Source organism: Elephas maximus, chromosome 19, assembly GCF_024166365.1.
Source record: "Elephas maximus indicus isolate mEleMax1 chromosome 19, mEleMax1 primary haplotype, whole genome shotgun sequence".
Taxonomy (NCBI): domain Eukaryota; kingdom Metazoa; phylum Chordata; class Mammalia; order Proboscidea; family Elephantidae; genus Elephas; species Elephas maximus.
In genome coordinates, this window is record NC_064837.1 from 68,584,981 (window position 1) to 68,610,198 (window position 25,218).

A 25,218-nucleotide genomic window follows, 5' to 3' on the forward strand; every position below is an offset into this window, starting at 1 on the left:
CCTCCTGTGGAAGGTCAGAACTGATGTAACGCCTATCTGGAGAACACACCCACGGTAAGTCAGAACTATCTGTCCTTATTTTCAGGGGTCTGCAAATAACTGCCCTTTTCAGGGCTTTCAATACAGGAAAACCATTTTAGGTTCCAGATTTTTTAAAAAATAGCCTAGTTACCACACTCTGACTCACAGCTTCAGATGCAACTAATGAGAGCTACAAATCCTTATGACTAGCTGAGCATTTTTAGGGTGCCTTAATCATTCACAGGAAACCCTGTGGCGTGGTGGGTAAGAGCTACGGCTGCTAACCAAAAGGTTGGCAGTTTGAATCCACCAGGCGCTCCTTGGAAACTCTATGGGGCAGTCCTACTCTGTCCTATAGGGCGGCTATGAGTCAGAATCGACTTGACGGCAGTGGGTTTGCTTTCTTGTAACCATTCACACTCCTGGTGCTTTCATTTCCTTGGTGCGTTGTGATAATCCACAGAGAATTAATCCAGTGAAACCCAACAGCACACTGAGTTCTGAATGTGTGTGTGCAGATGCCAAAGCATATAGGAAGGAGCCACACCAAAATATCAGGAACAGTCATCCCTGCCATGGGGGATTATGGGAAATTTGTTTTCTTCATATCTTTCTGTATTTTACCAACTTTCTGCAATAAACATGTATTACCTTTGTAGTCAGAAAGAAAGCTAGTTTTTTCTCACAAACCATCGCCATGGAGTTGGTTCTGACTCAGAGCGACACTATGGGACAGGGTAGAACTGCCCCACAGGGTTTCCAAGGCTATAAATGTCTTACGGAAGCAGACCGCCACATCTCTCTCCTGAGGAGCAGCTAGTGGGTTTGAACCACCAAGCGTTTGGTTAGCAGTTGAGTGCTTAACCACTGCACCACCAGGGTTCCTTGCTTTTTTCTTTTTATGTTTTAAAAATAATTGAGGTGTAATTTACATCCAACAAAATGCATAAATCTTAAGTGAACAGTTCAGTGTGTCCTGACAGGGACAGACGTCCTGCGACCAGCACCCCGATGCACACGGAGCACTCCTGTCGCCCTAGACGTTCCGTGTGTTCCCCTCTAGCCAGTCGTCCCTCTCCACACCTCGGGGCGACCATCCTTGGACCTCTACCATCCCAGCTTGGTTTTGCTGAGCCAGAGCCTCACAGGCACGGAAGGGTCTGGTATGTACGGCTTCTCTCACTCATGTTTGTTCACAGTCACCGCGTTGCTGCACGTTAGTAGTTCAGTCCTTTGCACTGCTGAGTCACCACCTGTTATATGACTGTATACGTGACCTCAATCTGTTCATCCATTCACCTGTTGGTAGACTTCTAGGCTATTTCTAGGTTTTGACTACTTTAAACAAGAATGCTATAAATATTCTTGTACGAGGTTGTTTCGTGAACACGTTTTCATGTCTCCTGGGTAAATACCGAGGAGTCGAATTGCTGGGTGACAGCATAGCTGTATGTTTAAAGGAATCACCACACTGTTTACCCAAATGGTTATATAATTTTTCTCTCACTAGAACTTGCCAGCAGCAGGTATCACCAATGTTTTTACTTTTGCCATCCTAGTGGGTGTGAAGTAGCCTCTCATGGTAGTTTTAAGTTACATTTCCTTCCGAACAATGACGTTAAGCATCTTGTCATGTGCATACTGTACTTCTCTTGTGAAGTTTGTTCAAGTTTTTTGCCCATTTTTTATTTGGGCTGTCTTTTTATTGTTGAGCTGTATGAGTTCTTTATATACCCTGGGTACAAGTCTATTTTCAGATATGTGTATTACAAATATTTTCTTCTAGTCTGTGACCTGTCTATTCATCCCCTCTAACGGTATCTTTTATAAGAGCATAAGTTTTAAATTTTGATGAACTCTGATTTATCAGTTTTTAAGCTACAATTTGTTAAATGGAAAGAAAGCTATAACCGAAGCTGATGAGATAGAGGCAGTCAGTGATGAGCGGGCCACTTTCTACAGAACACCCAGCCTCACTAATGCCTAATGGCACCACCCACAAGAGTTTAAAATAACAAAATCAAACAGCCTTATGAAGCCAGACAGGGAGACTTAGGCTTAGGAAAATACAGACATGGAGTGAATTGGAAGCAGCCTATTTATTGCATTAAACAGTTAGAAAACGGTCTGGGAACCCCATTCAAAACTAAACTCTCAAAGTCACTAACATTTCATGTAGTTAAAAGAAAGAAAGGAAAAAAACAAAACAAAACAAAAAAACACCTGCAAATACTCCTTGTTATTTTGCACTATCATTTCATTTCTACATTCTCTTCCCTTATGTGTTTGGGAGGCACAGGCAAGCTTGTGGTTTTACCCAGACAAAATTGGACGCTAGCCTTCTGAAAGTGTACTCAGTTATTAGTTAAGCCTTTCTTTTACACAAAGGAAAAACAGAACCTTTAAAACACAAAAACACAGGAAAACAGAGCGGAAGATGTAGCAACTCGCACAAAAATTCAAGGGTGGTTTCAGGCTTTCTGGGACCACAGGCGTTATCTAGCCCCCTCCATCTAGGAGCTTCTGCCCCAGAGGCTGGAGGGCAGAAAGTGTGGCATGTATGTGCTTATAGGAAAAGCAGAAGGACAGACAGCCTACTTTCCCCTTACGAGTGCCACACAAGCACAATCAGGGGCTGCTGCACTGAGAAGATGCAGCCTCCAAGGCCGCTCAGCAGCAGGAAAGACTCACCTCTCTTCTGTGGATCCCAGGTTCTCAATTTCATTAGCTACTTCTGCTATCTCATCCTTCAGCCTCTACAAGATAAACAGTCCAAAATTACCAGGAGAAAACAGCACAGACCAAACCAGAACTTCTGCAATCTTACCTAACTCCCACCAACCAAAACATAAAAGAAGATAAACAATAATCCCAAATAGTCAGTTAGGAAAATTCATTCATTTAACAAGTATTTATTCAGCTGCTGCTAGATTAACAAGCATTCTGGAGAATACAAAGTCGAAAAGACATAGCTCCTGACTGCAAGGAGTTTATGGTCTAGGAAAGAAATTTATAATCATATATAATGTGTAGAAAACATCCCTGAAGAAGGACATCATGCTTGGTGAAGCAGAGGGTCGGCGAAGCAGAGGGTCGGCGAAGCAGAGGAGGACCCTCAGCAAGATGAACTGACACAGTGACTGCAACAATTGGCTCAAACATAGCAACGACTGTGAGGATGGCACAGGACCAGGCAGTGTTTCATTCTGTTGTACATACGGTCGTTAGGAGTTAGAAGTGGCACAATGGCACCTAACAGCAACAACAAAAAATATATATCCAACCCTCAAAATGGCTGCCTCAATATAGTCTATCAGGCCAAATTTGTTATTTACTAAACACGAGTATGATACCAAAAACCAAACTCACTGCTGTCGAGTTGATTCTGACTCACAGTGACCCTACAGAAGACCTTTAATAAAGCACCACACTCCAAGGCTGCTGAGCCAGCAATAGTTGGACTGGGCCAACACTACCTCTTAGTGGCTAGTGAAGGGACTGTCTGAGCCGGTAGAAGGCCTTTCCACCACCATCTTCCCCGCGCAAGCCTGCCCCCAGAGCAGAGGGACTGCTGAGCTTTCCCTAGTATTTACCAGTGAAACAGGAATCAAATATTAGTGAAAACTACCAAAATACACTCAAACCAACAACCGGAGCAAGTAAAGTCCTTCCTCTCCATACCACCACTTGGTGGTTACAGGCCAGCCCCCTCCCTTACCCTGGCTTTGAGCTCCCAAAGGTTTTACCAAGAATTCCAGAAGACTAATATTTGCCACTTTGACAGCTAGAATAATCCAACCAATGACTTCTATAACTTATTTCCTATGAAGTTTGGCAGTTCTGAAAGGAACTTAGAAAAATACTAATAAAATAGCTATCACTGATTAAATATCTCCTATGGACCTTTTTTTTTTATGGACCAGAAGGAAACCCTGGTGGCATAGTGGTTAAACTGCTAACCAAAAGGTCGGCAGCTTGAATCTACCAGGCGCTCCTTGGAAACTCTACAGGGCAGTTGTACTCTGTCCTATAGGGTCGCTATGAGTTGGAATCAACTTGATGGCACTGGGTTTGGCTTTTTGGAGGGACCAGAAGGAGGCCTGGGGTGCAGTGGTTAAGAGCTCGGCTGCTAAGCAAAAACTCAGCACTTTGAATCCACCAGCTACTCCCTGGAAACCCTATGGGGCAGTTCTACTCTGTCCTATAGGGTCATAGTAAGTTGGAATTGACTTGACGGCAATGAGCTGCTGTTTTTTGTTTAGGGACCAGAAATTATGCCAAGTCCTTTATAAATATTAAGTCATTTAACCCTTACAACAACCCGTGAAGCAGGTTATTTTCTTATGTACCTTACAAAGGAAGAAACCGAAATTCAGAGAATCAACATTCTGTCCTTGAGATCACTGGGCTAGCAGATGGCAAAGCCAGACGTGGCCCCGGTCTCCTGAGCCCAGTGCTCACGTCCTACACCTTCTCTCCCCACTCCCAGCATGCACTGGGTGACCAGCAGCCAGAAGGCGGCTCAGGAGGCAGCAGACTGGGCTTCATTCTGCTCTAACAGCTGGCCAGTTGTGTGACTCTCCTGAGATCCCATGTTCTCATGGGAAGCGGAGGAGATTATCAAAACTACATTTTGCTCACAATTGCAGTGACAGCAGGTCAGGAAATTATGGAGAAGACGCTCCGGGCAGGACACGCTCCCAAACACAAATGTGTCACTGCTCTGCGTGCACTGGAAAACCCCGCCGCCCTCCCACCTGTATGTCGGCCAGCAGCTCCTGCTTCCGGCGACGGATGTTCTGCAGCTCTTGACGCTCCTCTGGAGTCAGGTCACTGGGAACTATAAAGAGAGAGAAAACTGTTAGCAGGAGAGCTTTTATCTCACCAAAAATAAAGAAACCATTGAAAATTCAGATACCACAAAAGGAGAAAGATACCCAGAAAGAAGCTAGAAGCCAGTTTCAGAAATAACCAACTGCTAAGAATAGTTCTGGTCCAATGCCCCATCAGGTTTACCAAAGAAAGAAAAGGCCTTAAGTCACGGCGAGAAGCTCTTAGAAAAGAACACTTGGAAGGAAAGAGAGAGAAGACCGCCTACGGCTATGTTAGGTTGGCTTTGAGTGGGAAGGAAGACTGCTAGCTGAATGCCTTCCCTTTTTTTTTCCACCAACCCTCACAAAGGGAGGGGACTTCAGGCCCGTTACCTTGCTCAGGCCCTGGCACCCTCATCATCCAAAAAGGACCAGCACAGCCTCACGGGGCCTGACCTGGGGAGGGGGCGAGCTGCCAAGCCCCGTGAACAGCTTTGTTCCATTTCCGTGGGGGAAGGAGACTACACACAGAGAAATCTAGGATACACGCCAAGCTTAGCCCTGGGACAGGGGACTTTCCCTTGCTGCTCACACCCTTCCACACCGTTGGAATGATGCTCTAAAACAAGCTCATCACTGGCCAAAGCCGTTCCATTCACAGTCCCCCATGAGCCTCATCTGCATTCCTCCAGCACCCATCTCCTCCCCTCTAAGGAGAAAGCCCTCTAGGTGACCCTTCTGAAGGTGCTGTGGGAACTCGCTGGCCAAGGGGGAAGGATAGGGTAGAAATCGGGCAAACCTGGGGTCACACCCCAGCTCCAATCTACCCCATACCAGCTAGGTGACTTTGGACAGCTGACTTCACCCCTCTGAGCCACAGTTTTGCCATCAGTAAGGGGGAGATACATCTCTCACTTCATGGGGGCTGCTGTGAGGATGGAATAAAACAGACTGATTGACGCACCTGGAACCCTCCGTGGGGCTTAGCAGGAGCTCAGTGTGGCCCCTCTTCCCTCTACCATGGCCAAATCCAAAGGCCCCAGAGCAGGGCGTGCCCTTCTATCTATCCAGCAGGCAGCTGCATTAGAGCCTCACTGTGTGACGGTGGGCCAAGAGCCACAGGTGATATGACCGGACATGCTCAAGGTATGCTGCAAGTGTGAAATACACACCAGACTGTGTACCAAAAAAGGGTAAAATGTCGCTAAAATTTTATATTGATTACACATGGAAAAAGGAGCCCTGGTGCTGCAACAGTTAAGCACCTGGCTGTTAACCAAAAGGTCAGAGGTTTGAACCGTCAGCGGTTTCTCCGGAGAAAAGACCTTGCGATCTGCTCCCGTAAAGACTACAGCCAAACCTTAGAGGGCAGTGAGCTTATGGCAGTGGGAGAGAAACAACTCAGAAAAGGAGGCTGAGGATGGCTGCACAACTCGAAGAATGTAATCAATGTCACTGAGCTGTTCATGTAGAAATGTTTGAACTGGTGTATGTTTTGCTGTTTAGATTCTGAACAACAAAAAGATCACGGCCAAGAAAACCCTATGGGGCAGTTTTACTCTGTCGCATGGGGTGGCTATGAGTTGGAACTGACTTGATGGTACCCAACAACAACATACATTGAGACCATAATAATTTGATGCACTGGATTAAATAAAACGATTATTTTAATGGATTTCCCCACAGCTACTAGAAGATGAAATGCACTGGCAGCTCGCACTCTGTTTCTACCGGACAGCACTCAGCGCTGGAGTCACATCTCTGCCTGGGCACAGGTGGGACACACACTCTACCTATGGCTGTGAAATTCAGTCTACCACGTCCAGGGAACAGGTACTTTCCCCCAAGTGTCTCATGAACATCACTGAAGATAACCAAGACGGCGGAAGCATTAGACCACAATTAAGCCTACCAAACCAAACCAAACTCATTGCCTCATTCCGACTCATAGTGACCCTATAGGACAGAACAGAACCACCCCATAGGGTTTCCAAGGAGTGACTGGTAAATTCCAACCAACCTTTCAATTTGTAGCCGTAGCTCTTAACCACTGCACCACTAGGGTTTCCCATTAAGCCTACCAAACCAAAACCAAATCCAGTGCCGTTGAGTCGATTCCAACTCATAGTGACCCTATAGGACAGAGTTGAACTGTCCCATAGAGTTTCCAAGGAGCTCCTGGTGGATTCAAACTGCCGGACTTTTGGTTAGCAGCCATAGCACTTAACCACTATGCCACCAGGGTTTCCATTAAGCCTACAGCAGGGGCTAATCATCTACTTAGAAAAGCAGCTTCTTCCTTTTTCCCAGCCTTCTCTAGAAAAGGTGCCTTTTAGACTTCTCCAAGCCCCATATAAGAAACGCATCTTATGTCACAACCCAATTCTCCATACATTCAGGCATCAGAAGCAACAGCACTGTCTTAGGCACCTAGTGCTACTATAACAGGAATACCACAGGTGGATAGCTTTACCACAGAGACATTTATTTTCTCACAGTCTAGTAAGCTAGAAGTCCAAATTCGGGGCATTAGCGCCAGAGAAAGGCTTTCTCTTTCTGCCGGCTTTGGAGCAAGGTCCTCGTCACCCATCTTCTCTTGGTCTGGGAGAATCTCAGAGCAGGAACTTCAGGGTCCTTTTGCAGGAACCTCAGGTCCAAAGGATGCTGCTTTCTTGGTGGTATGAGGTCCCCAGCTCTCTGCTTACTTCCCTTTCCTTTTATCTCTTGAGAGATAAAAGGTGGTGCAGGCCACACCCCAGGGAAACTGCCTTTATATTGGATCAGGGATGTGACCTGGTAAGGGTGTTACAAAAATCCCACCTGAATCCTCTTTAACATAAAATTAGAATCACAAAATGGAGGACAACCACACAATACTAGGAATCATGGCCTAACCAAGTTAATACACACATTTTCGGGGGGGAAATAATTTAATCCATGACATTCTACCCTTTGGCCCCAAAAAATGACATTCTTGAAACATGCAAAACATATTCATCCCATCATATCATAGCAAAAGTCTTAACTCCAAGTCCAAAATCCAAAAATTCCTCTTCATCTGTGAAATCTAGAATACAAGTTATCTGCTTCCAAAAGTATAATGGCAAAACGGGCACAAGCTAGACGTTTCCATTACAAATGGGAAAAGCTGGAGGAAAAGAAGGGATAACTGGCACGAAGCATGTCAGCAGAACACATAACATTAGCTCTTAAGGCTCTGAAAACAATCCTGTGTTCTCTGAGACAATTGACACAATGGCCCTGCCCTCCAGACTCTAAGTATTGGTCACACTCTCTGGATTCTGAGTGGAGGCCCCTCAGCCCTGGGCTTCAGCTCCGCCTTCCTTGCCCACTGGGACAGCAGCTCTGCTCCCTCGGCTTTAAGTGCACCATTCTTCTAGTCCATCTGAGTGGCAACTCCACCCTTCGAAACACCAGAGGCCGTGGCTCCACCCTTTGAAACCCCTGAGGTCATAGCCATACCTTTTGAGACTGAGGTAGCTCTGCTTCCTGTGTTTTTTGTCTCTTCAGCTTCTGCTTCCCGGTTTCTAGGCCTCTCGGCTCCTAGGGTCTCACACCTGCATCTGCCCTGCTGGGGCAAGTGTTCCAAAGCTCTTGTAGCTCAACCTAAAAATGCCTAGAGGCACCCCACTCTGCCAGGAAGCCTCCTGTGCGCAGGCACTCAGCACCCTCGCTCCGTGGGTCCGCTTCAGCCCTGTCAGGTGCTGGTCTCCTGGTTCTGCTGCTGCTGGTTCGCTGGTGCCGCCATTCCTCTGCTGCTGTTTCTTACCATCTGTGCCTTCTCTGGTGTTAGCAGTTCTCCTCACTTTCTTCTAAGTCTTCTATCCATTCATGGTTTCAAAACAGCTTCCACATTTTAGGTATCTGTTAGAGCAGCACCCCACTCTCTCAATACCAAATTCTGTCTTAGGCATCTAGTGCTGCTGTAACAGAAATACCATAAGTGGGTGGCTTTAACAAGAGAAATTTATTGTCTTACAGTCTAGTAGGCTAGAAGTCCAAATTCAGGGCATCAGCTCCAGAGGAAGGCTTTCTCTCTCAGTCAGCTCTGGAGGAAGGTCCTTGTCATCCATCTACTCTTGGTCTGGGAGAATCTCAGTGCAGGAATCTCAGGTCCAAAGGACCCTCTCTGCTCCCAGTGCTGTTTTCTTGGTGGTATGAGGTCCCCAACTCTCTGCTTACTTCCTAAAAGGTGGTGCAGGCCACACCCCAGGGAAACTCCCCTTATATTGGATCAGGGATGTGACCTGGTAAGGGTGTTACAACAATCCTACCCGAATCCTCTTTAACATAAAATTACAACCACAAAATGGAGGACAACCACAGAATACTGGAAATCATGGCCTAACCAACTTAACACACACATTTTTGGGGGGTCATAATTCAATCCATGACAATCATCGTGTGAAACACACTGCTATCTTCTGTTGTTTGATGCTTCACTTAACAGTGCTTGGAACCCACTAGATGGATTTCATAGCCCACCTAACTCACTGAGTCCTGTAGTTGGAAAACACTACTTCTCTAGAGGCTGAAATAGACAGCCACTTTTGTGAGTTCTGTGCAAACCCTTAAATATTCCAACAGACCCCCTAAATCCCACTCAGGTCCTCCTCCCAGGAGTGGCCCTAAACTGCGTCCACCTGAGCCTCCTGGCACCATCATCAATGCCCCCTCTGCGGGTACTGGCACCTCTGTAAACTGCCGAGCTAAGAATTCAGGAGAAATTTAAGCTAGCAACAAATTAGCTTAAATAGGAGCAAAGATCACTTTGAAACCCAGTTCAAACTCTACTGATAAATCTCTTACTCTAGAGAAATGCGTGCCCAAAGGTCATCATTCCCAGGTCTCCAGGAACATTTCTGGCCCATGAAGACAATACAATCCCTTTAAGAAATTAATTCCCTGACGTTCTAGAAGACAAATATTCATTCCAACGTAGCTTCTGAAAATTTGGGGCAACAGTCCACTTTTTAAAGTAGTTATTCCATGGGAGAGGATCAATAATTGGTCTTTGATTTTGAAACTACAGAACTGGTGTAATCAGATTACCAATAAGTCTCTCTATCCAAGCAGAAACAGAGCTGAGGCTAAATTCAAGATCCTCAAAATTGAGGCTGATGAAGAACCATCAAGTACAACAACTGGTATCGCAAGACTGCTGTCTACCCTGAGACACCAATTTTGATCACGAAGCTCTGTGGTTGCTTTCCTTTCAGAATTTAAGCACCCACAATTCTGATTAGCATCCACATGTGACAATCTGTCTAAAGGACCACACTCTGGTTTCTGTATTGTAAATCCAAGCATCCCTTTTAAGTCCCCCTTCCAAGATACTAGTATAAATGGTAAAAGAACAAAAAAGACCTAAATTTACAATATCAAAGAGCACCAGAGAGGGGCCATCAGAAGAGATTTCAACAAATTTCCAGAAAGGAAGTGCTGATACCTTCTTCTAGAATGTAAACTCCACAGGGCAAGGATCTTGTATGCCTTGTTAAGGATTATGTTTGCAGTAGTGCAGTGATTAAGAGATTGTTTGTGGTACCGCAGTGATTAAGAACTCGGCTTCTAACCAAAAGGTTGACAGTTCGAATCCACCAGCAGCTCCTTGGAAACTGTATGAGGCAGTTCTACTCTGTCCTATAGGGTTGCTATGAGTTAGAATTGACTAAACAGGAACGAGTTTAAGCAAGGTGCCTAGCCCAGAAAAAATTCTAATATGTATTTATTCCCAGGCAAAAACAAAAGAATGGAATTCACTTTCTGGTGAGAGAGCCCAGGGCAAAGCTCTCTGTATTCTAACATGTGCCCAGTTGCCATCGAGTCAACTCCAACTCATGGCAACGTCATGTGTGTGAGAACACGCCTGTGCTCGGCAGGGTTTTCAACGCTGATTTTTCAGAAGTAAATCAGCAGGCCTTTCTTTCAAGATGCCTCTGGGTGGACTTGAACCTCCAAACTTACGGTTAACAGCCGAACATGTTAACCCTTTACACATCCCGGGGCCTCCGTTCTAACATTGAGAGGACCTGATATTACCCTAAAGCAAAGTAGGCCCTTGCCCGGTCGGTCACCCAGAGCAAAGGCTCACTATCTACAAGCCCCACCGCACACACAGAGCTCCTACTTCACCTAGCTAGGGCTTCCTCCGCACACTTACAGAGATAACCAAGGGCCGTTGGCTACTAGAAGGGAACCTACAGAACGAATGAGAAAGACCAACACAGGAAACAGAAAAATCAACCCTGAGCAACAGGGATAATTATGGGAACGAAAGATCTTGAAAGGAACAGGACTTTCACTTAAAACACAATAAAACATTTAAAAAAAGAACAGGAAACTCTGAAAAAGGAAGCTCTTGGAAATAAACACCCCCTTCACCTCCCAAAATAAGTTAAAAAGTTAGGGCACTCTTGCAGAACAAAGAACAAAATGACTTGAAAATATAAGCATGATTGAAAGTGTCCATCAATTAATCAGCACATATATATTTTTTAATCCCACAGAGAAACGTAATAGTAAAAATTCAGAAGCTAAGAATTAACGAAGATCCTAAACCTCTACGGGTGGAGGAGGGGGTCTGACCATGGACAAGGGAAGCAGCAGCTGTCGGCGTCAAGAGGGGTAACAGCGGTACTGGAGACAGTGGAGTGGGGCTTTCAAAGTTCCAAATGAAAATCACGTGGGCCCTAGAATTCTCAGACATGTAGGAGGGCAAAAGAGAATCACTTCAGACATGGAAGGACTAAGACAGTTCATCTTTCATGTGCCTTTCCCAAGAAGTTGTAAGGGGGAAGGTGAGGGGGAGAGCTTGCATTCGGGAAGAGGAAGAGGCAGGGGGTGGTGACATTCCTCAATAAGACAGTCCCTACAAAGGAAGAGACAGGGTATGGTTACATTCCTCAATAAGATGGTCCCTACATAGCTAAACTTTAAGCCAAGGAAATGATCTTCACAGGGGTCTTTGATTTGATAAAGTCCTTAACTTGATAAAGTCCCTAACTTGATAAGATCCCTAACTTGGTAATTAAAACCTTAAGCCAAGGAAATAGTCTTCACAGGGGGTCCTGTCCTGGCTTTTAAAAGTTAACAGAGACAGGTAAGAGACAAGAAAGATATAAAACCCTAAGAAAAGGACTATCGGGGCACTCGGATTCTTTCTCCACCTGAGTAGCCCGCTGGACGCTTCCTAGTCAAGTGTACTTTTACTACTAACCCTCTGCTTGCTAACGAACCTCTGCTCGCTTGGCACAATTTGTCTCAGTGTTTGAATTCTTTCCTACACCGAAGACAAGAACCGAGGCCATTCTCCGGTAACAAAGTCACTTCGGGAATTGGAAGACTTGGCTACAGGAATAGGGGACTGACTCAGGGGCCTGAGGGTATCCAACACACAGCTCACACCCACTCACACAGGACGGACATGAGACCAGATGGGAGCAGGAAGCCACGGGGCTCCAAGAAGAACGCCGTCATAAAGCATGAAATAGATTTCAAACAACGGAACAAATGAGAAGGTAGCTTAGAAATATATGTAATATGAGAAGGTGGTATTCAGCCGTCTCCCGACAAAATTAAAAGGCAATTGGAAACAGGAAAAACAAAAACCAAAGGAATTCGAGGTATAAATGAGGAAAGCCACCATGTGACATGGTTTTGAGCAGGGTCTCTACGTGACCTTGACACTAGGCACCGCTTCCTCTGAGTGGGGTCAGGACCACAGAGAAGGAAATTCATCTGCACCCACAGCTGGGCCCTGGAGGGAGCACTGCTTACCTTCTTACACTGTTAGACTCAGTCTGTAGACAAAGCATGAAAGACCAACCCAGGCTAGAGAACAAGAGTCGTGCTATCAGTGCTGGTCATGTTAAAGCGAAGGCACAGCTGACCAGTCTGAAGGTGGGAGGGAGGGAAAGGAGGCGAGCAGAGAGAAAAGGAGGGTGCCCATTGCTTCCTCTTACAAAACAGGGAGTCAGGAGGCGCTGCTAGGAGATATGTGATGGACAAGAAAATAAGTTTTAAATACATTTATGGAGGTTTTCAGGGTAAAATAAAAACAAACCCACTGCCGTCCAGTCATTTCCAATTCACAGCGGCCCTCTAGGACAGAGTAGAGCTGACCCAAAGGGTTTCTGAGGCTGTAAATCTTTACGGAAGGAGACAGCCACATCTTGAGCAGACAGCAGTAAGTTCGAACCATCGACCTTTCGGTTAGCAGATAAGCACTTTAACCACTGCGTGACCAGGACTCATATTTATGGAGGTTTCCAAGATAAAAATAAAGGAATTCAAGATTGTGATAAAGCTATCAAAATGGACAGGGGCGGGAAGGCAGACAATTATGTAAGCGAGCTTCATCCTCATCCATCCAGGAGAAAGTCAGGACTGAGTCTTTGATTTTGACAAAATAATCAGTGGTATTAGGATATTAAACATGAATTTGGCAGCACCCACCAGAAGATCTAAAACCAGAGAAAGTTCGCTAACAGCGGTAGCTTCCGGGGAGCGGGTCTGGGAATAAAGAGAGATGGGGCATAAGAATGCCTGAATATTCGCTTTAAAAAAAAATAACATATATGTACTGCTGTAATTTAAAAATGGAAAGTAAAAGTGTTAACACACAGCTGCTAGAAGAGACAGACTTCTCTATCCTAGTGGTCAGGCCGAAAAGGCTTCCAGCCAATTTGCAGTTGGAATAAACAAGCCACTCACTCACATTTATTTTGCTCCAGTCTCCTGACACTAACCACACGCTTTCTAAGTTACTTTTTCCTTCCATACTCAGCAACTTTATGTCACAATGCTGCTTCCTCTTCGGTTCAACGAATCATCCCAGAGCTTAAAAACAAACAACAAAACAAGCCGATCCAGATCTGCTTTTTCTAAGGGTATTTGGCTCTATTTGAGAGGAGGAAAAATCCAGCATTTTAGGAACTGTATTTTTTCCTCCACGTGAAACTTATCAGCACAACCCCAAATCTTCAATCCGAGCCTTCACCATCATGTGCCCGTGAGAAAAAGCAGCATTCCAGAGAAGATGTCTGACTTCCTCCAATGCCATCAAGAATCCAAGCCACTGCTGGAGAGACCGAGGGAGGATGGGTTTCCACGGCCTTGGCTGATGTCCTGAGGACCCTGAGAAGACCACAGCCCAGGACAGGAAGGAGACCTGGCCCTCAGAGATGATTCGTACACAGGCGTCTGGGGGAAAGTTAACATCTATCTGTGTCGCTTCTTTTCTGCATAGCCATTAGGGTTAATCTTACGGGCCAGATGGCAAAGCAACAAACAAGTCCTTCCTTCCCCCGTGGCCACGTGCTGCTGCCATGCTTCTTTGCCAGGGAAGCAGTAAGCCCTGTTGTCTTTAAAAACATAGCAGCAGGGGAGGGTGGGGGGTATGCTGCGGGCCCCCCCGCCACCCCTGCCACCAGCCTGAGCACAAAGCGGGCAGGAGAGAACAGAGCTACCACCACACAGCTCTCCCCGGTGTGCAGGTGGCCTGGCGGCCTCCTCACCTTCCCCAGGGCCTGCAGGACCAGGGAGGCCTGGCCTAAGGAATTCCTTCTGCAAAGGTTCATTTACAAAGTGTCCTGCTTGGAGTCACGGGGCAGGGTCCAATGCCTGCCCCCTCACCATGCCTTTCCAGGGTTTCGATTTAATGAAGGGATTAGAGCCACTACAACAACAAGGGGCCATTGTGCTCGCAGTGAATAGCAGAGCCACACAAGGGCAGCTGGCGGGTGTTTATTTATTCGGCTGTGGCTCTGCAGATTTTAGCAGCAACCCGGGGTTGAAACGGGCTCCACGCGCGGGGCGTACAAAGGAAGACTGTCTTAAAGGAGCCGCATCCCCTCGCCCAGCCAGGCGACTGTGCAGAAGCACATTGTGGGCTCCTGTCTACCCGTCACCAACACTGCCCTGGCCACTGGGCAGAGCTGCACCGTTAGGGTAAATGGGCAAAGCAGCTCTTGGCACGGCAGCTTGTGCTCAGCAGCAGCGCAGCGGATGGCAGCCACAGTGACCCACTCGGCTGAAAATCCCCCTGGGGAACGTGGGGCCCAAGGTGTAGGTGTGCTTTAGGACGAGGACACTGCCGCTGCAGCCATCCTCCTGCCACCAGGGCCCTACACCAGTTTTCCACCACAGTCCTTAACTGCCTTCCAATGGAGAAGAGGGTCCTGATTAAACCTGGCACAGCAGGGAAGCCTTTACACGGTAACTGAGAAGCAGCCTAGCGTCCTCCTGAAAGGCCATCCCTGTCTCTCATTTGTGGAGAGATCAACATACAAAAAGATAAAAACTCAAAAGTTTCTACCCAGCCCGAGGAAGTCACCTTTACTTCCAAATACGCTTCACAGATAACCCCTTCTGGCCTGCCACAGGCCTGCTACCAGGGAAGACTTCCCAAAGCCCTGAGACTTGGACGTGCTGAACACACACAGCCTGTGACTGAGCCTCGGCCTGCCCACCATGGCGGCAGCGCTCTGAGCCCCACACTCTGCTCTCCACAGGACAGCCAGCTACTCACAAACAGCCCCCTGCCCTCAAGACTGCAAATCTGGAAATCGCCCACTTGGGCAAAGGCCATGTTTCTCCAACTAAGAAGCTTCAACCCAAAGCTTGAAGACAAAGGGGCCACGGAGCAAAGGGTTGGGCATGCAGGGTGTACCATCCGGTGCCTGCTGACACGTGTATGTGTGGATCCTACCAGTTAATTCTGCACAAAGTGGCCTGTCCACCTCACTCTGAACATCCTATGGTGTGAGTCACCTTGTCTCCCAGGAAATCCTGGTGGCCTGTAATCTGGAAAACACTGGCATACAAGAAAGAGCGTTGGCAAGCGCCTAGCCTCTCTGGGCCTTTTCATCCCTCTGCTGGGTGTCAGCCCCCCTGGAAGGATTACATGAAACAGAGGGCAAACACCTGACATGGCAGGTGCCCAGCAAACCCACGCCCCCTTTTCTCCGCACACCTAATCTTTTTTTTTTTTTTTTGCCTTCCAACTGTTATCATTGACTCAGTCAACACACAATGCTGGGGAGTGATCTGGTCCTTTCAGGAGGAGCCGACAGTCCACAGGAAATGTCTACAGACACATCGGCAATTTCGGGACACTGTGTGGACCCACAGCAGGGGCATCACACCCCACTTCTGGGCTCCGTCCAGAGACTGTCACTTTCAGAACCCTGGGACACACTGCCTGAGTCTAACCTGCCCATGCTTAGCACCTGCATAAGGCACACTTACTATCCAGGCCTTCAGGCAAGTAAAAGGTTGCTCTCTGGGCAGGGTGCTGTTTAAATGGGACGACAGCTGCTACTGTAGGGAATACAGATAACCTGACTAGTGGAGATCTGGTCAACTAGCCATTGCAGGATACAAAAGGGAACCACCAGAAAGGAAACAATGAGAATGTTCATGCATTGTGACAAATGTAACCAATGTCACTAAACAACTTGTGTAGAAATTGTTGAATGGGAACCTAAACTGCTGTGTAAACCTTCACCAAAAACACAATTAAATTTTATTAAAAAAAAAAATTGCAGGATAATAAGATGCATCTGTGGATTGCAGGTAAGGCAAGGGACAGGAAAAAAGCATCAAGGAGTCAAAGACAACAACAAAGTTCTTGCAGATGATCACTACGACCGGAGAATGGGCTGGTTTGGGGGAATTTCTTTTTTCTTTCTCTCACTGAAAAGAGTAATTTTCAACATCCAGAAAACTCTCAACTCTACAATGACACGAGAGATACCGGATGTCAGACCTTTAAGACAGGGAGGGACAAGAAGGCAACTAAAATTCAGGTAAAAGGCAACAGAAGAAAAAAAAAAACCAAAGTTGTTATGATTAAGGCACGTGGCTGGGCGCCTTATATTTAGAGAAGAAAAGCAGCTCAGAGTTCAGGCGACAGCTGTCAGGACACCGTCAGGAGTGGAGGCTCCAGCGGGGGCGGCAGGGGGAAGAATGCGCGGGAAGGGGGGCAAGAAGCCTGAGACCCCAACCCCACACGCTGCCAGTGACCTGCTGATGAGTTTTCCTCTACCTGTGTGGGCAGTCTGTCAACTTTGGGAGAGCAATTACAGGAAAACCTGCGAGAGCCAGGACCTGTGTAACGCGGAAACCTGTCGGAGACGGAAAACACCAATATCTTCCACTAAAATGAGTGGTAGAAAAATGTTAAAGACTGCACCTAGCCAAAGGCAGAAAACTCACCAGATCGGGAAAAATAAGGCAGTCCCGTCAAGTTCTGGCTCTCACAGGTTTTGCTATACTTCTCCTTCCTAAGTCAAACCACAACAATTTTGCCTACAACGTAATACCAACAGCCTGACTCCCCATTTCAGGCTCACCTCAGTCCCTCCCCGTGAGGCTAGGATGTGACTTCCCTGTGAGGGGCACTTGAGAAGACTGGTTTTCATCACCAACGTGCAGCCCAAGAGGCTTTAGAAAAACTTACACTCATCACCAGGACCAAAAAGAGTTCAGTAAGCATGTGGCTGGCAGAAATTGATACTCAACAGCTAGAGGTGAGAGGTACCTTCTAGCAAACTGCCAACACGCATATTTAGACTATTCTTAGTTTTTCCATGGAAAGCCAACTACTCTCCCACCTATACTACCTTAAAGATTTCATACCATACTCAGCATTTTTTAAGGAATTCCCTCCCATTCTCAGTCTCAAACGACTGGCCTCACAAGTCTGGCCTCCTTAATTCTGAGATGCAGCCCAGTGCTGGAGGGAGGAGGGGTGGCACCTACAAGCTCAGGTCTCACTCCCAGCTGCCAGTTTTCACTTAGTAGTTTTGTGACCTTGGGCAAACGGCCACCTCCCCGCCTGGTTTCCTCATGCACAGAATGAGGATGCCCTTGTCCCTGACCACCTCCAATGACGGAATGTCTATTAACCAGCTCCATAAACTGTCCTGCAAAGAAAGGCATTTTTATCATCTTATCTTACCCGGGTGGTGCAAATGGGTAACGCCCTTGGCTGCCAACTGAGATTCCGGTCCCCCACAGGGGCCTTGGAAGAAAGGCTTGGGGATCTACTCCTGGAAAGTAAGCCATGAAAGCCCCACGGAGCGCTGCTCCACTCGGACACACGTGGGGCCGGGCCCCTGCAGGTCGGAGTCGACTTCATGGCACTGGTTTTTTGTTTGTTTCTCTTACACGGAGACTCACATGAGTCAGAACCGACCCGACAGCAATGGGTTTGGTTTTTGTTTTTTCCTTGCACAGAGAAGAAAATGAACATTTTATTTAATAAATCCTGGAATTAGACAACTTAGTTTGCATAATGCTATGATTTAACAGCTAACCAAACGGAAATAAGGTCAAATTTTAAGGTAGTAAAAGAAACTATGTTATAAAATTTTATCTTCAAAGTTTGGTTTAGAAAAACAAAGTTCACATCTGCTCTCACAAAAGCTCCGTAACCCTTTTAAGAACCTGCATCTTCTCTAAACCCACCCCTGAGCAGTGACAGGGCTGGCGGTGTACAGCCGCGTCCTTCCCAGGCTGATGCTTCAAACCAGCCTCCCACACTGCTTGAGAGGCTCTGGGAACCCGTTTCTACCCTGGCCTCGTGGGGGAAAGCGGGGGACATCTTAACTCTGAGCCACCAGCCAGTGGATCCCCAAGTCCTCCATGCTGGTTCCCTCCCCCAGTGGAGCAGAGTGGGGAGGTCGGTGAGGCCTGCTCTGCAGTCCCCTCCCTCAGCCACAGCTGGCCACCACTGTCGGACCACAAAGCTGTGCTACCACACCCCTCCTCCCGGCCAAAACGGGGGGGAGGGGCATGAAGAAGTCAGTCCTCTCACTTGATCCTGAAATCTCCTGGTACCTGGTACTCTGTAAGACCCTGATTCTGTGCATTTAGACACGCTTCCTCAGGCTGACAGCTGCCATAGACTCAGGACAAATCAGATGTACAATGGAACCTACAGCTCCTTTTCTGTGTATGCTGGAAAGAGGGCTGCCCATGCCCAGAACACGTTCCAAGGCGCTGCATGAGCGAAGCTGAAGGTGCCACGGTGGGCAGAATCACCCCAGATTGGCCCTCTGCTTTCCGTCTCCTATTTCTAACCTCACCCAGGCAGGACCACTGAAATTGTTCTAGAACAAGTGGTGCTACAAGCTTGAACATCTATCCAGTAGAGGAGTGGAAACAGCGAGGAGGAGAGCAGGGAAGGGAACCGAAAGGCAGTCATGCAGAGCAGCCACTGCCGCTGGCATCGGGTGGGAGAGGCGGGCAGCAGCTCGGTGGAGACCGGACACTGGCCCCACGTTCCCAGCACCGATGCGCCATCCACGCGGCCTCTTACCCCAGGCGCGTCCCCTCTCCTGCTGGCCCAGCGTCCTTGCCGGCCCCGCGCTGCACCATCAGCGCAGCTGCAGGTCGGCGCGCTCCTCCTCATAGGCCATGGTGGACGCCCCTGGCCCCATGGTCCCAGGCGGCTGGGTGCCCCCACGGCATGGGGTGGAGTGAGGGACGGAGCAGAGACAGCATGTGTGCCAGCACAGCCAGGGAGAGAATGAGGCGTCCGGGGAACAAAGGCAAGCGGAGGCGCAGGGGGGAAGGTGCGGTCCTGGTGGGGACGGTGCTGGAGCCGCTGCCCTGGAGCCGCTGCCTGGCTGATCCCTGCGCCTGTGCAGCTCTGGTCCTCGCAGGCTGATTTCCACGAATGCAATGACATTGCGGCCCCTCCCACTACTCCCCCATCTCGGCCTCCTGGGGAGGCGTGGGGGCGGGGAGGCGCCGCCAGCATTGGCTCCCGGGCTGCACTTGCTGTTCTCTCCCCCTGAGAAGCACAGCCCCAGGGCTGCTTTCACTGGGAGCACGTTAACCCTTCCCTGTGGAGGAATGGAGGAAGAATGGGCTGTGTAGGGCAGAGGGCACTGCCGCCCTTCCCGCACAAGGACCATCCTTCCCTTGGCTCTGCAGCAAGCCAGCAGGCACAGTGACACTGACCACAAACATGCACAGAAGCTTCAGGAAGCACTCTGCCTCCTCTCCTCTGGAGGTCCTGACCCCTCCGACCCCCCACCACCTCCAGTGGGATGCAACATTGCATCCTAGCAAATTCTTGTTAGGGTGAGTTAACCAAATGTATCCTGGGATGATAATGTAAGATGGCTGGTGATGAGACACTGCTACAGGCTGAGAGCAGTGGCTCTCCAGCTTCAGAGGGCCCAAGACTTACCCAGGGGCAGGACCCCAGCCCCCCAGAATGAAGTCCACAGGCCCAGGGTGGGCCCATGTACACCAGGCTGCCAGCTGATAGAGACAGCTGGTCTGCAGCCCGCTCTGAGAAACACTGCCTTAGACTCCGAAGGGCAAGGGCAAGATACATAAGGAGAAAAAAAATCATTACACTACATCGAGGTTTCTCAATCTCCACACTGCTGACATGTGGAGCAGTACCATCCTCTGTGGCTGGGGCCGTCCTGGGCATTGTGGGGTGCTGAGCAGCATCCCTGGCCTCTGCCCACTAAATGCCAGTACCCCCCCACCCCCACCAGCTGTGACAACCAAAAATTTCTCCATACATTGCCAAGTGCCCCGGGGCAGTAGGGCGGGGGGGCAAACCACTGCTCTAGATAAACAAGGAAGGGGGGAATCTGAAAACACACCCACAGCACCCCGTTGCTTCCAGTCTTCCCTCATTAAGAATTTGCTGCTAGAAGGTGCGCCCTCCCCTGCAGCCCTGCTCCCACTGCAATACCAGTGTGGCCAGGTTGCTCCATGCAGGCATTTCTTCCCTCTAGGTTTCAGCCCAGCTTGGGAATGTGGGCAGACTTTCCATTGCTGGGACAGTGCCTCCATGCCTGACCCAAATACTCGGGCTCTGATTCCAATCTACGTCTTTTAAGGAACAGCCACGAAGGGAACATTTTACTTCAGTGGCAAAATGGTAGTGCTGATTTAAAAGAATCATACCAAGTCTATGGAAAATAAATCCTAAGAGACTTATGTTTGGTTTAAACTGCAAAATATCTCGAGTTATCAACAAAAATGTGGATCAGCAGCCCAATTCTACACATTCCAGGGCCTCCTGTGGCCTCCTGTCACCTCCCTTCGTCCGGCTGGCTGGCCATCCAACCTCTCATCCCGTCCTCCCTGGTCCCAGCCCAGCTGCTCCTTTCCAGTCACTTCTTTCTCTTTGTAGAGGCACATCCCTGTCACCCTACGAGACCCACCTCTCACACCAAAAGCTCCCCGGCTGCTCCAGCCACTGTCTCGTCTGACATGTATTAACGGTCACCTAAACCAGTTGCTGGCAAGTCACTTCCTACCTCATGTGTGTCAGAGTAGAACTGTGCTCCACAGGGTTTCCAATGGCTGATTTTTCAGAGGCAGACTGCCACGCCTTTCTTCTGAGGCACTGCTGGGTGGGTGGTACTTGGCTACAAACCAAAAGGTTGGTGGTGGTTCAAATCCACCCATGAGAACAGCCCAGAAAAACGTGAAGGGGAAAACGGCACTTTGAGGGGAGTAGAGGCTTCCACAAGGGGAGCAGCTTGGCACCGGAGAAGAAAAAGGGAGGAGAAACTCCAGAAGCACTGAAACACGTCCAAACCAAAGCCAAACCTGTTGCCATCAAATTGATTCTGACGCACAGCAGCTCTGTAAGACGGAGTACAACTGCCCCACAGGCCTTCCAAGGCTGTAATCTTTACAGAAGCAGACTGCCACATCTTTCTCCACAGAGCAGCTGGTGGGTTCAAACAGCTGACCCTCTGGTTAGGAGCCAAGCGCTTTAACCACTACCCCACCAGGGTTCCTTGCTGAAACACACAGGCGGCACTTAAAGTCATTACAAAAAGCAGAATTATTCAGTAAATAGTGTTGAGGCAGATAGCCAGATAGCCATTTTTGGAAAAATTAAGTTGAATGTCTACCTTTTCATACAAAAATAAATTCTAGCTGAATCAGAGATTTTAATTAAAAAAAAAAAAATGAAAATTCTAGATCAATGGTGAGTGACTGAAGCTTTCCTTCTTAGATCAGGAATGAGACAAGGATGCCTGCTCTCACCACTTCTAATCAACATTGTATTGAAAGTTCTAGCCAGAGCAATCAACAAGAAATAGAAATAAAAGGCATTCAAATAGGAAAGGAAGAAGTAAAATTATGTCTATTTACAGATGAGATGATCTCATACACAGAAAATCCTAAAGAATCCATAGAAAATCTATCAGAGCCATTAACTGAATCAAGTTGGAGAATACAGGATCAAAATGCAAAAATCAGTTGTTTTCTATACACTAAAAAAAAAAAAAAATACACTAGCAGTGAACAATTAGAAACTGAAATTAGGAAAACAATTCCATTTACAATAGCATCAAAAAGAATAAAACACTTACGAATAAATTTAACCAGTGAGTTTAAACACTGCTGAAAGATACTCAAGAAGACTTAATAAATGGGCCTGTGTTCACAGACTGGAAGACTTAATTTTGTTAACATATCGGGATATTTCAAAGCAATCTACAGATTCAATTTAATTCCTGTCAAAATTCCAACAGCTTTTTTGCAAAAATTGAAAAGCAGATCCTCAAATTCATATAGATAGCCAAAACAATCTTGAAGAAGATGAACAAACATTTCTTGATTTCAAAACTTCCTACAAAGCCACAGTAATCAAAGCAGTGTGGTAATGGCATGAGGACAGACATATAGGTAGATGGAATAGAACTGAGAATCCAGAAAATAAACCCATGAATCGGTCAGCAATGGATTTTTGACAAGGATGCCAAGTCCATCCAATGGAGAAAGAATGGTCTCTTCAACAAATGGTGCTGAGCCAATTGGATACATGTTCACAAAAGAATGAAGTCAGACTCTTACCTCACACCATATACAAAAACCAATGCAACCTTGAAAACATTACACCAAGTGCAAGAAGCCAGAGGCAAAAGACTACATATTGTATGATTCTATTCTTATGAAATATCTGGAAGAGGCAAATTCATAGAGACAGAAGGCAGATCTGTGCCATGGGGTAGGGAGGGTAAACTGGGGAGTGACGGCTTTGATAGATACGGAATTTCCATTTGGGGTGATGAGAAAGTTCTGGAACTAGGCAGAGGTGGCGGCTGCACAATACTGTGATTTATGTTTAATGTCATTGAATCATATACTTTGAAATAGCAACTTTTACGTTGTGTGTATTTTACCACAATAAAAATTTCTCAACAAAGCACCACTTAATATGTTCATAATCTTGAAGAGTCTGTTCAATTTACTACATTAAAACTAAAAGCTTCTAAATGGAAAAAAAAATTTCTATACGCTAAAAGGTAAACACCTAAGATAAACACTTTGCAAAGCATATGACAAAGGCTTAATTTCTTTAATTCGCAAAAAATGGCTTAAAAATTAGTTAGTGAAAGATGAACACAATGAGCACAGGCAATAAAAGACAGATTACAAAAGGAGCAACTCAAACGGTCAAACATGAAAACATGGTCACACTCACTCAAAAAAAAAAAAAAGGCAAATTAAAACATGACTAATACACCATTTATCATTTTTTCAGCTATTACGCTCGCAGAAATTATAAATGTCGGCTAATACTCAGGCCTGTCCAGGTTGGGCTGTACAGCAGTCCCAGACCTGCTGCTGGAGTGGAAAGCACTGCAACTTTCTGGAGGTTAGTTTGGCACTGCCAGAACTTGTAAGTACATACACCTTCTGATCAGCAACTCCATTTAGAATTTACCCAAAGGATATACTTCCAAAATTGTAAAAATTGCAAGCTTCTAAAGCACTATTTGGTCATTAAAAAGGAAGAGGTGACGTGCCAATGCTAATATGAAAAGATCTCTAAGATATATTCAGGACCTGGTGGCACGTGGCTAAGTGTTTGGTAAAGCGTTCAGATGAACTGAAAGGTTGGGGGTTCAAACCTACCCAATAGCTCTACAGGAGAAAGACCTGGTGATCTGCTCGTGTAAAGATTTCAGCCTAGAAAACCCTATGGGGCAGTTCTACTCTGTCACACAGGGTCCCTAGGAGTCAAAAATCGCTGTGACGGCAGCCAACAACAAGACGTATTCAGTGGAACAGTAAGGAACAGACTACCACAGAGGAATTTATTTTTTATTTTTTACTGTGCTTTAGGTGAAAGTTTACAGCTCAAGTTAGTTTGCTCTCCCTATAATGTGACTGCACACTCCTTTCCACCCCGGATTTCCCGTCTCCATTCAACCAGCTCCTGTCCCCTTCTGCCTTTTCATGTCGCCTCAGGACAGAAGCTGCCCATTTAGTCTTGTGTAGAAGCACACTCTTCGTGAGTATGATTTTATGTCCTATAGTCCAGTCTAATCTTTGACTGAAGAGTAGGAATTATTTCTTACGGATGACATGGATGCCAGAGAATGCATAGAAAGGTTGTGAGTGGGATACACGTGAAGCTGTTAACAGTGACCGTCTTTATAGAGGCGATGACTATGGGGCAGTCACTAGGCAGCTCCGACTCTCCACTTCACACCTCTCTGCACATCTGCGTCCACAGGTAAGGCAACGTCTTACGCTGTAACCTCTATTCAGAGAACACAGGGAAGCGCCACCAGCCACCTAACCCCAAACGTGTGCTCAGACTGATGCTAAGTATCTCTTTTACTGCAGAAACATCCTCCAGTTCTCCGTTAGGATTTCTGTGAAACGGCTACTATAACTATGCCTGCTACACTGTGGTTTTTACGTGTGGGCTTTCATCTGAATTCCATGAATCAGAATCCTGAACTCTAACAGAAAACACAAAGGACAACACCAGAAAGAAAAGAGGTTCAGAAGCAGGCCACCGACTCAGAGAAGAAATTCACTGGAACTTTTTTAGGTCAGAAGTTGAGCTTTCTTGATTTCTCTGGAGAGTGTATAAGGAGTCAAGAAATTATTTTCTACGGAAAGAAGGAACGTGCCGGGTGAGTCCTCACAGGGAGCCGAGCTGCTGGCAGCAGGGCTTGGCTCTTCTGTCCCCATTTTCCCTGAAGGTATTTCCTATGTCTATGTAAGCACAGGCATCGCATATGTGGGAGGAAAATAAAAAGGAAACTAACAGTGGTAAAACAGGATGTCATGAGCCGTTCTAGCTCAACAGTGGCTCTCTGACTTACATTCCTTGCTGACTGGGCTCAGTTTTCAGAGTCCCCCCGGGAGCCACTGCAGTGGTTTTCATCTGCAGAGCTGACTGGAGCTGGGTTAGGTAACTCCTTAGGCACTTCCCGGCTCTAGAAGTCTGGGATCACGCTGTTTTTATCGACTTTGTCCCAGTTAATTACTCCATGGCCCCTCCTGCAAGATGAAACCAGTACTAGGGCCTGACAAGCTCGAGCTCTTCAGAAGGCCCACAGAAGAC

General features: G+C 47.1%; 1 protein-coding gene across 3 annotated transcripts in view; it reads right to left on the minus strand.

Moving 5' to 3' along the window:
- Positions 1–25,218, minus strand: part of CYTH1 (cytohesin 1) — a 110,890-nt gene that overhangs the window by 21,599 nt on the left and 64,073 nt on the right. For 2 of the 3 annotated variants that reach the window (XM_049861536.1, XM_049861535.1), the window contains exons 2-3: positions 4,779–4,861; positions 2,713–2,777 (exon numbers count right to left, since the gene is read on the minus strand). In XM_049861536.1, the coding sequence (XP_049717493.1) occupies positions 2,713–2,777; positions 4,779–4,861 (148 nt within the window). Of the gene's footprint in view, positions 1–2,712; positions 2,778–4,778; positions 4,862–19,179; positions 21,718–25,218 lie in introns of those variants that run through there. The other variant, XM_049861537.1, reaches the window with a different exon arrangement.